At 41.0% G+C, this 15,890-nt stretch overlaps 2 protein-coding genes across 9 annotated transcripts in view; both read right to left on the reverse strand.

Annotated features, from left to right (window-relative positions):
• The window catches only part of SAMD13 (sterile alpha motif domain containing 13), a 44,963-nt gene extending 39,627 nt beyond the window's left edge, over window positions 1-5,336 (reverse strand). For 2 of the 5 annotated variants that reach the window (XR_004536682.1, XM_033917211.1), the window contains exons 1-2: window positions 4,302-4,787; window positions 3,602-3,686 (exon numbers count right to left, since the gene is read on the reverse strand). Coding sequence is in view for 4 of the 5 variants with exons in the window: in XM_033917211.1 (XP_033773102.1) it covers window positions 3,602-3,686; window positions 4,302-4,359 (143 nt within the window). In the remaining variant the exon portion in view is untranslated. The other 3 variants (XM_033917208.1, XM_033917209.1, XM_033917210.1) reach the window with 3 other exon arrangements.
• Window positions 5,337-10,921: 5,585 nt separating this feature from the next.
• Window positions 10,922-15,890, reverse strand: part of PRKACB (protein kinase cAMP-activated catalytic subunit beta) — a 173,343-nt gene continuing 168,374 nt past the window's right edge. For all 4 annotated transcript variants that reach the window (XM_033916282.1, XM_033916284.1, XM_033916281.1 and 1 more), the window contains exon 10: window positions 10,922-13,285. In XM_033916282.1, coding sequence (XP_033772173.1) covers window positions 13,160-13,285 — 126 coding nt within the window. In that variant the 3' untranslated portion in view covers window positions 10,922-13,159. The remainder of the gene's footprint in view (window positions 13,286-15,890) is intronic.

The following is a 15,890-nucleotide window of genomic DNA, read 5'->3' on the forward strand; positions in this document are numbered from 1 at the left end:
TGCAGAGGATGGTGGGCCGGGGACGGTGCAGTAATGGGGACAGATTTTTCCCCCGTGTCATTCTCTACCTCAGGGTTCCCCACTTTCCCCCACATTATTTAATGTGTATCTATCTTCTCTGGGGTTTCATCTGAACAAATTGGGCTCAAGACTGTTTAGTTATGCAGACGACATAACAATCATCATTCCTTGTAAGTCAGCTTTATCCCATATTATGGATGCAAGAATTTTAATTTAAATTAAATCATGATAAGACCAAATTTTTTTGTTGCATCTCCACATAGAAGTTTACATGAACCATCAATTACTATAAATTCAACACTCTAAAGATCAATCCAATGATTAAAATACTGGGAGTTGTTATAGATGAACACTTGACCATGAAAAAGCAAGAGGATGCTGTGGTGCAAAAGGGTTATTACACACTTTGGAAGCTGCGTACTATAAAATCATATTTTAAGTTTCCGGCTTTTAAACTTTTAGTTCAGTCGCTACTTTTAAGTCTTCTCGACTACTGTAACATTGTCTATTTGACATGTACCAAGAAAGAGATGGCTAGGCTCAGACTGATTCAGAATACAGGGGTCAAATTAATTTATGGTCTATCGAAATATGATCATATGACTCCTTTTTACCATGAGTTGCATTGGCTTCCAGTGGAAGCATGTGTTTTGTTCAAGCTGGGCTGTCTTGTTACAAAATTGTGTATGGTATTGCTCTAATCCATATGTCCCATAGATTCCTCATAGCATTCCAAAAACATAGGAGAGAATAACTTGCTTTGTTTAGTTTTCCATCTGCTCAAAGATGTAAGAGCAAGAAATCCTTGGGATAAGAAATAGCACTTAAAGCTGCTTTTTATGACAGGGAATTCAGGCCACTGTTGTGTAGAGCTTATTCTTACAAGCACTTTAGAACTCAGTTGAAAACTCATCTATTCTCAAAATACTTGTGGTTCCTTTTACTAAGGTGCGCTATGTTTTAAGCGCATGCAGCATTTTAGTGCATGCTAAACCCGCGCTACGCTTCTAGAACTAACGCCAGCTCAATGCTGGCGTTAAGGTCTAGCGCGCGTTATTCTGCGCGTTAAGGCCCTAACACACCTTTGTAAAAGAAGCCCTTGGTAAACTAATCCAATCATCTTTAGGTTATGTTATTTTTAATCTTTTGTTCACAGCAATGAACTTACAGTTATGCGGTTTATAAGTACAATGTTATGTTATGTATGTTATATTTGGTGGTTGTGTATACTGTATTCCACCAGGAAATGTATTCCACTGCAGATGTGTCCTTCCAGTGTTGCAAAATGATTTTTATTTTAAGTTCTTTTTTAATTAACCATTACAGCTGAAACAATAAACCCCCCCAGAAAATTACATTTTTCTAAATTAGTTTTAGATCTCTCTTTCTTAACTACTTTAAAATAATACAGTTATTCTTTAGACAGATACACCACACTGATGCCATGTATAGCTATACCATTATCTCTAACCACAACCACTGGAGCACTTATGACTTACTACTGATAAAATAAATGGATTTCCAAGAACAAAATAGAGAGCTGCAGTAACAGCCCTGGGTAAGTCAAGGAAAAAAAGAAGAGGCAAGAAGCAACAATGCTAGTGTCAAATTCAAATATGTGCAGGATTGAAGAGCAGCTAGGCTTGGTACCACTTTTCAGAATGGAACATGGAAGTCAAATAGAATTACAAAAGTTCATTAGCCTCAGCCCCAAAACACACTTTAAACAATATAACTGCCTGAATTTTTCAACATTAAAATGATTTAAAGAAAGAAAAACAGATGTGTAGACTTTTTTTAAAATTTCATTCCACTGATTTGTAAGGGGTGAAGAACTTTAGTGCAGAAAAGAGGAACAGGACATGGGTACGTGATAATCTTAAGATGGACAGACAGGTTGAAAAGGTGTTCTCAAAAGCTAGAAGGATGCTAGAATGCACAGGAGAGGTATGGACAGCAGGAAAAAGGAGGTACTGATACTCCTGTATAAGACTCAGGTGAGACCTCATTTAGAATATTATGTAAAATTCTGGAGACCGCACCTTCAAAACGATATAAATGGGATGGAGTCAGACCAGAGGAAGGCTATTAAAATGGTCTGTGATCTTCATCATAAGGCGTATGGGGACAGATTTAAAGATCCCAATATGTGTAGTTTGGAAAAAAGAAAGGAGGAGATATATGATAGAGATGTTTAAATACCTATGTAGCATAAATGTTCATGAGGTGAGCTTTTCATGTGAAAGGAAGCTCCACAATGAGAGGGCAAAGGATGAGGTTAAGAGGTAATAGGCTCAGGTGTAACTTAAAGAAGTACTTTTTTTTACAGAAAGGATGGAAAATGCATGGAATGGTTACCAGGTAGAGGTGATGGAAACAAAGACGTGGGATCTCTTAGAGAGAGGAGGAGATAGTGGATGCTGTGGATGGGCAGACTGGATAGGAGATTTGGCCTTTATAATAATAATAATAGCTTTATTTATATCCCGTCTTATCTCCCATGTTTCTATGATCCAAATGTGTACAATATTTCTCTACACTCTACAAGTAATTAAACTCTGGAATTTGTTGCCAGAGAATGTGGTAAAAGCAGTTAGCTTACCAAGAAAAGTCCATAAGCCATTATTAAAATGGACTTGGAGAAATTCACTGCTTATTCCTAGGATAAGTGGCATAAAATGTGTTTTACTCCTTGGGATCTTGCCAAGTACTTGTGACCTAGGTTGGCCATTGTTGGAAACAGGAAACTGACCTGATGGACCTTCAGTCTGTCCCAGTTTGACAACTCATGTTCTAACTAGGCTAAATGTCTGGCAGCAATGGTGTAAATGGAAATTCTGAGAGAGATGCACTTGTGAAAGGCTGAATAAAAATTCCTGTGTGCTTTGCGAATGCATTTTGTGGTCCACATAAAGCTGATGAGCTGCTATGTGGGAGGAAAGCATGGCACCTTGAAATTCTCTCTTTACCAAATAGTACAAAAGCTTACAAGGAAGGGTACTGGAGAACTCAAGACACTTTCTGCTTTTCTTCATGGCTGCTTCAACTACTACAGATGAGTGCAATTGCCACATATGAAATTGTAGAAACCCATGATTAGGTACTCCAGTAATCATTTTTGTAGCCTGTGTGTGTTTACAAGGCCTAAATGTTTATACATGGTACTGCTTCTTATTGTGACAGAAAAGATACCTTTCCTGCCAGAAGTTAGACAAATCTGGGATAAGATGTCTTCATATGGAGATTCATTCCATGTTAGGGTGGAATGGATCAGAAGGAATTCCTGTAGCAAAATACTCCTCCATGTCCACGCTTTTCCAGCTTTGCAGTAGTTAGACACAATTTAGTTAATCCTTCCAGACTTGGTGAGACATGAGAGAACAATGATTGAATTCTGCCTGGTTATGATCTGAGCCCAAGCAGAAGAAATACTTTGAATGTATGTCAACATTCTGGATTTTTTCCCCACACTGCAGGCAGAAGTCTAAATCTTGACTTTGTGAACATGAGCTAAATTAAGATACATAAGAAATCTCCCTACCAATTGCTCAAGATACCAGTCTATTGAGAGTTAACTTACTTTTTGACTTCTAGTGATCCATTTTCCTTGTTTTCCATATTGACTGAGAGCATGAGGAAGCTGGGGGTATCTTCCAAGTCTGAAACTGATCAATAAGACAAAAAAATTATAGAAAATAAAAATACAAAATATATGTTACTTTAAGCACACATTATGTAAGAAATCTCAAAAGGCACCTATGACAAACCTATGTAATAAAAACAAAATAGGCACCTATGTGCTTATATAAAATAAGGTTCAATAACTACTTCCAACAATGCACAAACATATGCATTCACACCTCTGAATCTTATATTAATGTGTGCATGTTCTGAACATGTGTTCTTGTACATTTTATAAAATATGCACGTGTACTGAGACTCCACCTCTGCTCTACACAGACTATGCCTCCAAGAATACCTAAAGGTATATGTGATCTTGTTGGCCTCCATATACATATGTACAGGCAAACAGACATGTAATTTTATAAAAGACCGTTTCAGCATTAAAACCAAACTTTACACACAAAACTTTTACAAAATTACCCCCTAAAAGCACAATACAAACCCTGCCTGAATAAGGGCTTGCAATCTTTACCTGCCACATTTTATGAATGACAGATAAATGTTCCCCAGCAGCATGCTGATGCCACTACACTACTGCAAGAACCAATAATATCTCAGAGAAGTGCATAAATCCCCCCTCTTTCCTGATGACTTACACACAGCTGGTAACAACAGAAAACAGATGGCAATTTGTTCAGTACAAGCTGCTGGCATCCTCTGCCATGTCTTCAATGTTTACAGTCGAGATGGGGGGGTCTCTCTCAGTACCCAGCTCCTATTGTACCTGGTACACAGAAAGCATAAGTAGGACCAAATTTGCTGCTCCATTACACACACATACTTGTCTTTTTCGCTTTTCTCTGTATTATACAATGATATGATGGATAAGAAAGTCGATCAGACCTCAAACAACAGTTGTCCACAGATTATAAGCTACGTGCAGCAGGAATCCTCTCTTCTTCGCATGCAACACTACGTGCATCAAAAGGCACTACAGCAATGATTAGTGGCAGCAGATATACCAAATCACGCGCATTAAGCTGCCCTCACTCGCCAAGCATCCCTCTTCACATGCATTCGGCTAAGAGGACCCGGTCTGAGACCCCTCTCTAAAACCCTCCCTCTGTCTCCTACCGTCAAACTGATACCTGAAATCGCCCACCACCAATCCCGCGCCTTCCCTTCTTCGGTGACCCGTCCCCCTCTGACCCAACCTCTCTCTCTCCCTCGGATGCGCCCCGCCTTGTCGGAAACAGGAAGTTGCGTCAGAAGAGGAATTAAAAAAAAAAAAAAAAAAAAGTTTGCAGAGGAAGGCGGGGACGCCAGTGAAGGAGAGCCGCCGCAGGGCTTGTGGCGAGCAAGTGTCAAAGAGAAGTTGGAACTGGAGAGCTTCGGGGGATGGAAGTAGTTCCCGCGAGGCCGTCTGTGTTCAGCTGAGCTACGTAAGCAGGGTCCTGTAAGACGTCTTTGAGAACCGCCTCCCAGCCCCATCATATAAATCCTGCGCATCCGTTCTCGCCGTCTGCCCGGGCCGACGCAGCTCGGCTCGCACTGACACTGACACTGACACTGACACGTGCGTGGGCCAGCAACGTCAGGGATCTGCGGGCGCATGCGTGTGGTGACTTTTCGGCTGCAGCTGGATCGCCACGACCAAGTGCCACTGGATCGGGCCAATGTCTGATTACACAGTGCTAGTGAACAGCGATTTATTATCAAAAGCTGCGAGTGTTAACTAATGCACCTAGAGTTACAAGAATGGCATCGATCCATAAGTGGTCGTCTGCTGCCATGTGTAGCCCTGATCACTAGGGTTATCTATCGGCTCTATCCGAACTCACAAGTTGCTTGTAGAAAGATGTCAATTTTTAACTCCTTGTCTTTCCCAAATAGCTGGTGATGCTAGGCAAGTCACTTAATCCAAAGCCAAACAAAGAAAGTTCATCAAATAATTCCACAGCGAGATGGAGACAACCAAAAGCAAAACTGAACTGTGGAAGCAATGATCTCAATAACCAGTTTAATACAAAAAGTTAAAGTCTTCACAGATAAAAACAATGCAAATTAACACATCCAAATTATACACTGCAAATGATCTGTTACATAGACCCAACATGATGATCTGTGTTTCAGTTTGAACCTTCGGGGGGCCTATTAAGATATGTAAGTCTACTGCTGAACATGTATGTATAAAAGAGATAGATGGTGCGCATGTGGTCCATCAAAAGATAGAAGAGTGGTGAGAACAAATGAATGGGTATGATGAGTGATTGTGTAAATTGGTACTCATATGACACCTATGAGTGAGTAATATGTACTCTACTCATATGGGTGATTTGTGCTCATCTAAGACATGACTAGATACGGACTAAGATATAATAAGAGAATTGTAGTTTAAGTGTAAATGCAGAAGGGTGAGTAAGAGCCCATATGGGTGAAAAGATAACATATCAAACATATCCGTGGGGATGGAATAAAAAGAGATACGAAATATTCAGTGCCAAAAAAACAGGCCATGGAGGATATAGTGAGACATACTGTACTGGTTGAGCCACAGGGTATAAAAATGCTGATTTGTATCCAAAGTACTGTGTGCTAAAGGATAAAACTAAACACTAAAAAATGATGATAAAAATAGAAGGAAAAATGAAAAGTAAAAATAATAAACATTGGATTAACCACAGTGAGGGTCAATGGCCGGGAGTGGAAAAAGCAGGAGACAGTGTGAAGGCAATACGAACATGGTAGGACTGGAACATGAAGAATAGGAGTGCCAAGTAGAGAAGTGGAGCAAAAACGAAGAGGAGGCAAAAAGGGACCAGCCTGGGTAAAAGATAAAAGAGGTGAGAAAGAGATAAAAGGGAGTGAGAGAGCCAAAGAGGGTTAAAGGACAGCAAATGGAAGATGCTGCTTGCATTGGCAAACATTTAAAGGGGGGGAGGCAGAAGAGCTGTGAAGACAGTAGTTGGAGGAGTCCGCCCCCCCCTTCCTTACACTCCACTGAATGCAGGAATAGGCTTTCACAGTCAGAGCAAAAATCCAGTCAGGTTTTCAAGATTGCCACAAAGAATATGCCTGAGATCGATTTGCATACAATGGAAGCAGTTCATACAAATTAATCTCATGCATATACATTGTGGAAGTCTTGAAACCCAATTGGGTTGTGGCCCTCGAGTACCATGATTGCCCTCCCCTGTTCTAGTACATAGTAGAGCTGCCAAATTCCCAAATCAATTCACTGATTCATTTTGGTTTAATGGATTCAAATTGGGAAAAATTGGCCTCACCGATTCAGTGCAGGCCCAGCATTGTCATGGTCCGGGAACTTCTCCATAACGGCAGCCTTCACAATACACTGCTCATGCTGGTGTTAGGCCTTCCTCTCTGCTTGGTCTTGCCTTTGCAGAAACAGGAAGTAGGTGGGACCTGGCAGAGGAAGGCCGGATGCCTGCAAAAGCAGCATGTTGTGAAGGCTGCACTGTGAACGATGTGGGAGGGAGGGGGAAGGGAATAGGTGGAGTTATGTATGGATGAAGGGTGCTGAAGCTAATGGGAGGGAAGAAGTTAAAAAGATGTCTTACTGCTGAGCAGGCAGAGAAGGAGATGGCCTGGAGACTAGAGATGCTGCTTGTGCCAGCGAAGCATTAAAGAGGTAACATTGGGAAGGGGGGAGGGGGGGCGCCACCTACCATTGCTACGCCACTGGAACTACCTCTAGGACACAGTTCCATCAGATCTGCTGTTTTGCTACTTCAACTAATCCTGGTCATTGGTTACATCAGTTACTTCTAGTACATAGCTTCACCAGCAATCTTTTGTGCATAGCTGTTGCAGCCTTCTCTGGTGCACAGCTTCTCCAGCCATCTCTAGTGTACTGCTATTCTAGCTAACTCTGGTATTGGGCTATATTAGCCAGCTAGTTTATACATTTACTAGTCTTTAAGCCCGTTACATTAATGGGTGCTAGAATAGAGTGTCTGTCTGTCTGTCTGTGTTTCTTTATCTCTCTCTCCTTGGCTGCTGTGTCCTTGTCTCCCCCCCCCCCTCCGAGCAAAGCTGTCTGCCCCCAGCACACCCCTCCCCCAAAGCAGCCCCCTTTCCTTCTCCCTGTCCCTAAATGGGTCCTTCTGTCTTCCCCCCGAGTAAAACTGTCTGTCCCCAGCACACCTCCCCCCCAAAGCAGCCCCCTTTCCCTCTCCCTATCTCTCCATGGCCCCTTTCCCTCTGGCCCCCTGAATTAATCCCCCTGCTTACCTGGCCTGCTCCTCTTCAAAGCAGGCTGCGATCGTGGTGGCCGGCCCCAGCGAACTTCACAGGCCGCTCCCCAACCCGGAAGCACGCTCCCCCCGACGCGATCCCATGCGTCAGAGGGAACGTGCCACCGAGGCCCGCCAAAGCCGGCCACGATTGCAGGCTGGCCCGAAGAAGAGGATCAGCGACAGCAGCGGTGAGCGAGGGCGGGAGGTATGGTTTCCAGCTTGGTGAGGTGAGGGCGGGAGGTCTGCTGAGCTTCCTTTGGGTTGGTGAGGGCAGGAGGAGGGGCGTGGCCAGAGTGATCATTGGCCGGGTTCTAAAATGGAACACGACCATGGATCACACACCATGGCCGCAGTAATCACGCTTTTTTAAAAGTGCATGTTCCACTAACCTTTTATTATATAGGATTTTATATTGCAAGCTTCATCAGCCATCTGTCTTGATAGCTACAGCTGCTGCAACTGGTCATAATACTTAGTGGTACCTGACAGAAATAAAGGCACTTTTGCCCCAGGTGCCAGGTTTATCTGGACCACCTAGTTCTCACCTGGATAAGCTGAGTTGCTTCTCTGTAGTCTTGTTTTTGGTTTTGCTGTTTTGTTGTTGGGTTTTGTTTTTTTTGCATCACTCAGCTGCGCCATCCAGCAGTATGGTACAGCTATGTCAACCAGATATTGTTTTTCGGCTACATCATCCATAGCTATGATTCTTTTGCGCTGGCTGTCTCAGCCAAGGGGTTGCACCAGTCAGCTATTTTTTTCCTCAGATTTTGTGGACTGCTTTGCTGCATTCCACTTGTCTGCACTAGTGTATTATGGATGACAAGGTAGGAAAAATCATGTCTCTCATTTAGTCTTACCAGACCAGTCCAGAAATCTTCCCTTATGGTAATTAATTACTTTTTGTTATTTCCTTTTAATTTATTCTGTAGATGTCATTGTTTCTCATGGATCTTGACAAGATATATTTTATTTAAGTAATTATATACCAATTATAGCCTAAGTGATTTACATTTTGGCACTCAAGCATTCTTCCCTATCTGTCCCAGTGTATCATGTGTCTCCTGACTCAATGCATGCCTACCTAGTTGGTAGATGTAGTGGCTGAGAGTGGCAGTTTGCATCAACTATTCAGTACTGACTGATACTGCATATACCCGAATATAAACCAACCCGAATATGAACCGAGGGGGAGGGAGGGGTGTTTAATATTCAAGTGCAGTGCCTTGCCAGGCTCTGCACCCTGTTCCCCATCCCTCGCTGCTCTGCATCCAGCCCCCTCCCCTGTCTTGCCAGTCTCAGCTCCCCTCCCCCTTGCCAGGTTCTGTACCCTTTCTCCCCCTCCCTCCTGATGCCTTGCATAGCTCCACCGGGCCTGCCGTGAGACCTGATGGTCCAGCGGTGGCCAGGACAGGAGGGATCTCTCCCGCCTCTTGTCCCAGCCGATTCTAATTATTTTTACGTCCCTTCCGCCTGCCCTGTGTACCTTAAGTATCACTGGTGGCCCAGTGGTGAATCGTGGCAGGAGCAGCCTTCCTTTGCTCTTGTCCGTGCAGAACCGCTAGCTAATTGGCTGCCATGAGTTCTCATGGTCCCGTGGGAGGGAGATGAAAATAATTAAATTGGCTGGGACAGGAAACGGGAGAGATTCCTCCTGTCCTGGACACCGCTGGACTTCCAGGTCTCATGGCAGGCCCGGTAGATGCCTGCAAACAAGTTCGGGAGGAGGGAGGCAAGTTTGCACTGACCCAAATATAAACCCCCATTTTTGGGCCCATTTATTTGGCCTAAAAATCTCAGTTTATATTCAAATATATATGGTAATACATGGATGAGCACCACTATTTGGCTATTCATAATACTAAGCATCCTTTAGGGATGAAGCGCATGGAGCTATTTTCATTCGCTGTCGCCATCCACTGTCAATAAACACAACATCCCACTTGTCAAAAGTAGTGTAGGACTAAAGGAAAGAAAATCAGGTAAGATATAATTTTTCCTTTGGAACTACATCATCCATACTACACTGAGGATTGCAGGTTTTACGTGGATCTGTTGCCCATATTTTTAGCCCCTTCTACACTTTATAGCTACGTAACTGTAACTGGGGTCACAATAAAACTATAGTTCAAAATTTAAGTTTGAACTTCTGTTAAGAACGCTTCGTAGTAACATTGTAAGTGATGGCAGACATATTGGACAGGAGATACATCTCTACAAGTCAGTAGCAAACAAACAATGGAGATATCCAAAGCCACAGGTGCACAAATCTAATTCAAAACTTTGCTTTATTTCCTCATTGACTCAACACATATGTGTTTCAGCACAAACTGCCTCCTCTAGAAATTCAATTTTTTCAGTTATGGCACCCTCACTTTGGAACACTCTTCCCCTACATATAAAACAAGAAACCTCTCTCCCACTATTCAAGACTAAGCTCAAAACTTTCTTATTCAAGGACGCCTACGATAGCTAACCTAGGATTCCATCTGCTTTCCCTGAAATAATTTTCAGTTCAGGTTCTAATGTTCTACCCTCCCTCTTCCTTTTTTTAAGTTTTTTTTAAAATCTCCATGTATTTTTGCCACCTCTTGTACCTTCCTCCCCCTTTGTTATCAGTCTTATGTCTTGTCACTTCCCCCCCTCACTGAATTATGTGATGGGTTTTCTTTTTTTTTCTTCTTCTTTTTAATTCCCTTTTTAATATGTTTTTAAATGTATTTTATTTACCGTAAACAATCTAGATATGTTTTGATGGACAGTATATCAAGAAATTAATGAACTTGGAAGACTTGGAAACATTCAGCTCAGCAGAGTTTCAAATTAGATTTGTGCACCTGTGTCTTTGGACATCTCCATTGTTTGTTTGTTACAGGCCACTCAGTTTTCCCAACAAGGCTTTAGAATGTATACAATCCCAATATCCACTCTCTTATCCCTATGTGCCATTACAGCTTAATTTATTGAACAGATATTAGGAAACCCTATTATTGAACACTAAAATCAAAACAAAATTGTGATCTCCAGCATTTATTAAAATCTTCTTTTAAGTTCATAAACAGTTACTGTAGAATTCATCGCATTCAGCTAGCATACAACAGCATATCCTCAGTCTAAATAAAATACAAAAGATTTTTTTAAACATTTTCATACAAAGAATCTTTTAAATTTATTAATGTAACTATATATATATATATATATATATACACACACACATATATAGTTACATTATATTTGCTACAGCAAAGTATCATATACTTTTCTTGCACTATGTAAATATAGGTGGACAAAGACTGCAATCTGTGCCAGCTTCCTAATGACACTTGTGCAAAAATGCTCGACAACCTAAAGACAGAATGTTAGATAATACATGTCATACTGGTTTGTAAAACACTCTAAGGCTTTTCTCGAAGGAGTGTCATACAGGTTAAAAGAAGTTGTGTCAGTGAACTATCTACACTGACATTCAAACAAATACAATGACTATATATCAATATATATCAGTTTAATAAAAAGTCATTCTTTTATGCATTTAATGGATCATAAAATATGAACCTAATTTATTTAAACTGTTCAGATGTGCTGCTGCTTTAAGACAGGTCTCTGATACATACAAATGGAAGTGTAAAAATAAAACAAGTATGGATAAATTTAAAAACAACAAAAAAAAGCCCAAACTAGATCTGTGCAGTGTCACAGAGTTTTAGCAAACACTGAAAGAGTAAAAGTGCTAAAAGTAAGCACATGGCAGCAGTATCTTAAGTCGAACTGGTGAGATTACAAAAAAAAAAAAAAAAAAAGGTTAATAAAAATAAAAAAGCTAAACCCAAATACCACATCTCTGTGATTATATGATCTGCGTCACTGAAATATTCTGTCTCGTTAAACAAATTAGACATAAAGTTTACAAGTGGACGCTAACCAAAAAATATCCCTAATTTAAAATTAAATCACAATTGTGGCAGTTTATAACTTTGTCTCTTTTACATATAAAACAAAGCATAACAAACAAAAAACCCTGAAAAAAGATTTTAGCAATACTTCATCCTCTGTTTACTAATATAGTATACCAGAATACAACTTGGCAATCACCTCTTTTATTGTTAAGAGCTAACAGAAAATCACATTCATCTAGCAATGTTTCCACATTATTAGCTGGACATTTCTGAACCGCTTGTCATTGCTCATGGCAGATCCTTTCATTTGCCTTTATCCTGAAATGGATGCCCTTAAACAACAACAGATTAAAAGTTTGAAAAATGAACTACTTTAGGAGCTCTGGCATGATGGGTTTTTTTCCCTTAAATTTGTCCTATTAAAAATACTGACAAAAGCTTCATTTAAGAGTTTCGGGTTTTAAGGTGTCAAGTACCCATGTCACTACCCAATTGCCCTATTGGGTATTACTCAGTTAAATGTGGCTGAGACCAGAAAGCAATCATTGTGCTCAAATAAACAATGTTAATTCACACCACAGAGCTGGTTTTGTTAATATGAACTGCTCAGATGAGAGAGAGGCAGTGAAGCAAACTACAAGTGTAGCAAGAACAAATGATCTGGGCCAATCTATCCTTGAGTGTTTCAACCATACATCTAAGCTTTGGTCAAATTTGCAAGAGTGTGTGTGTGTATATATATATATATATATATATATATTTACACATATACACACATATATATATGTTAATGCAGTATATACAGTATAAATATGGCAGAAATAACTTCTTAAAAAAACAAAACACGAATTCCCAAAAAAGGTTGGTTTCTTTTAAACTGAACTACAAAATAAAAGAAATATTTTACCTGTAGATAAACCAAAAAAAATATTATTAGCTGGCACAGTCTAGAAGCAACACTTCTCTTTCAATTAAGTTTAACCAACTGAAAAGTCTCCCAGTACATTCACACTAACAGTATATGATCAAAATAAAAGGGACTATTTTTCAGTAAAGTACTTTTAAAAGGGCCAAACATACAAGAGACAGAAACAGTACAAAAGGAAGAAACCAAAAGGCAGAAAGAAAGTGGTTTAGTTGTTCTGTGTTACAGCACAAATAGCTCGGTTAACTGTGCCTAGTTAAAAGGGCTAGTGCAAAGTGCACACACGGAAGATGGCAAGAAAGACTTCAGTCAGCCTTGTGGAATGAAAGAACTTGGTAACCGCTTTGATGCATGATGGTCTCAGCTCCACCCCATCTGTTAACAGAGTGCAAAGATCCCAATACGAGCCCTGATGTGATCTTCAGTTCATACACATTCTAAAAATCAGCAAATTCTTTTGCACATTTCTCTGTGAGAGACACGCGGATATCTTCTTCTTCATAATCATCAAAGTTGCTGGTATCTCCAGGTCCTCTGCACTTTGGTATGAATGGCGCTTCTACCTAAAAATAATAGACATGATAGTAAAACCCCTGTCTTCTACATAATTGTTTCCTTTTTTTAATTGCTGTTCTCTTTCTTTATAGTATTTACAGGCTTTTTACACATGTATTCTGCATCTATATTCTGTGCAGAAATATCTGTTCTGCGGAATATATACTAGGAACTCATATATACCAACACCTGTTTCTTAAATAGAAAGCTTGCAGAAATCGCATTACAAGATGAAGAAATATGTATGGTTCCTTCTGCACTCATTAATAAAAAGGAATAAAAACTGTGATTAAAATATTTGAAGTTATGGAGGCTAAACCAATGTACTTTTTTTCTTCTCCCAGGACAAGCAGGATGCAGTATTTTTACTGATGGGTGACATTATCCAAGGGATCCCTCAAAGTATGCACTCCCCCAGCTTGGGGAGCATACCACTATGCATGCACACATCTCACCTGTGGGACCAGCTCAATCCTGTTGTTTTTTTTCGATGTAGCGGTGTGGATGCATTTCGCAGTTCATCCTAACAGCTCACATCTCAGCATATTCTCTTTATTGTGGTTTGCAGTGTTCCTTTCTTTAATTGTGTATAGGTGACTTGTGCAGGCTGAGTATTCCTCTTTCTCCCTCTTCTATTTTTTAGCACTGCCTTGGTTTTTTTTTTTCACATCCCCTCTAGGCCTTGGGCATTCAGACAGGATTTCCCCACCCCCCCCACATCGAGCTCTTTGAATTTGTTTCAGCTATTTTTCCTAACATCCCAGCAAAACTTCAGTGATTTAAAAAAAGTATACCCAAACAACAAGATCATCTCTTTCAGGGACACTTATATAACTAGCATTGCTTGAGGCCAAATCATGATATCTCCTCTTGTGTACTCTATGCACAGATGTCAAGAGGAGGTATTAAAAGGGTTGAGAAAAGCAGCACAAATTTTATGGTGCCGAAAGGTCCAGTACATCGACTTCAGCATAGGAGCCATTGGTCTCTGTGGCTCCAGGAGTTATATTGGACACTATGGATGTGATGACATTGAGAGGGATTTCACGTTCCTCAGCTTTGAGCATTGATAATGGCCATTAGGATGGTGCATCCTCTTGATTCCCTCGCAAAGGCAAACAATTTGTCAGCATGGAGGGATTCCAGTGTCATGTATCTGGTGGAGACCAAGAAGCATTGGCATCGATCCCCCTTGAAGCACAGTGTCATGAGCGGCACCCCGATATAATAGCCTGGACAAAATACCACCAAACAAAAAAGCCCTCAACATTTCTTCTCTCTCCAAGTCTGTCATCTATTTTTTCTCTGTGTTCCTTCCTCTTCTGTCCAACATCTCTCTTCTGTGTCCCTATTCAGCATCTGCCCTCTTAGTGTCCCTATCCACCCTTTTTTCAGCATTACCCAATGTTCCTCTTTTATTCTTACTCCATGCCCAGTATCTCGTCTGTACCCTCCCTCTGCCCGCTCTTCCTCCCACGCCCCAGAGCCAGCATTTTCCCCTATCCTCTATCCCCCCTGCCGTGGTCCGGCATAATTTCCTCTCTTTATGTCTGGGTCTAACATCTCTCCTTCTCTGTTGCCCCTGCCTAAAACCAGCTCAGTAAGTACCTCAGCTCACAGCAGCAACAACAGAAGGACACAGCAGGACAGACAACAATAGAAGTATAGGTAAAACAGTTGGGTGGGCACTTTTGGTAGGGGCTATATTGTCGGGAGGTTTTTTTTTTTTGTCAGAGCTATTGTATGCTTGGGCTGATTTGATGGGGCTATTTTGATCTGGTACCAATCATGAGCATCAAGATCACCAGTGAGCTCAGTGTGTCCCCGTCCTGGGAATCAAATTGGGTACAACAGTCTCCATTGAGCCGAGACCAAGTCATTAATATTACCCAGCCTTCATCGATGGCAGCTCTCGGAGAATGTCTTAGGGTCATACTCCAAAAGCAGAGGGAGTGTCTATTTGCCCAGCAATAGGCTGTGGCTTCAAGAACATCAGTGCTGCCCTCTTACTTAATCTTAGAGCTGAAAAATCATACCCCAAGTTTAAGTCATCTCTGAATACTTATCTCTTCTCCCTAGCTTTTGGTAGGAACACTTGATCATTTGCCTGGTACCAGTTGGCACAATTTCCTTTCTTCCCCCTTTGTTTCTTCTTCCTCCTCTCCTGCTTTCTTGTTGCCTGTTTCTAGTTGTAGTTATTTTGTAGTTGTTTTTAGAATCACTTTGATTTGCCTTGGAATGGCTGTATATGAAGTAATAAAACATAAAAATAGCCTTGTTTCCTTTTCTTGTCTGCATCTACATTTCAGCATAGCTGACTCATGCTACTCTTACTTTTGGCTAGCCACATGGCTCATTGACAGTGCTGTGCATTGCCAGATAGAGTGGCCAGAGTTCAATTCCTGGCTCAGCTCTTCTGTTCATTCAGTTGGCCGAGTATGTTGGAAAGGACAATGTAGTTATGCAATGCTGATACCCAGTAGCTGTATTTAGGGTTCATAATGTAGGGTTCCAGAAGTCCAATGCTGTAGTGACTACACAGTAAAGCAAATATGGGAGAGATGGGGAATATAGAGTAGGAAAAAAAAATCCCTGGATAATTCCAAATAAAGG

This window comes from Geotrypetes seraphini, chromosome 12, assembly GCF_902459505.1.
Source record: "Geotrypetes seraphini chromosome 12, aGeoSer1.1, whole genome shotgun sequence".
In the NCBI taxonomy this organism is placed as follows: Eukaryota; Metazoa; Chordata; class Amphibia; order Gymnophiona; family Dermophiidae; genus Geotrypetes; species Geotrypetes seraphini.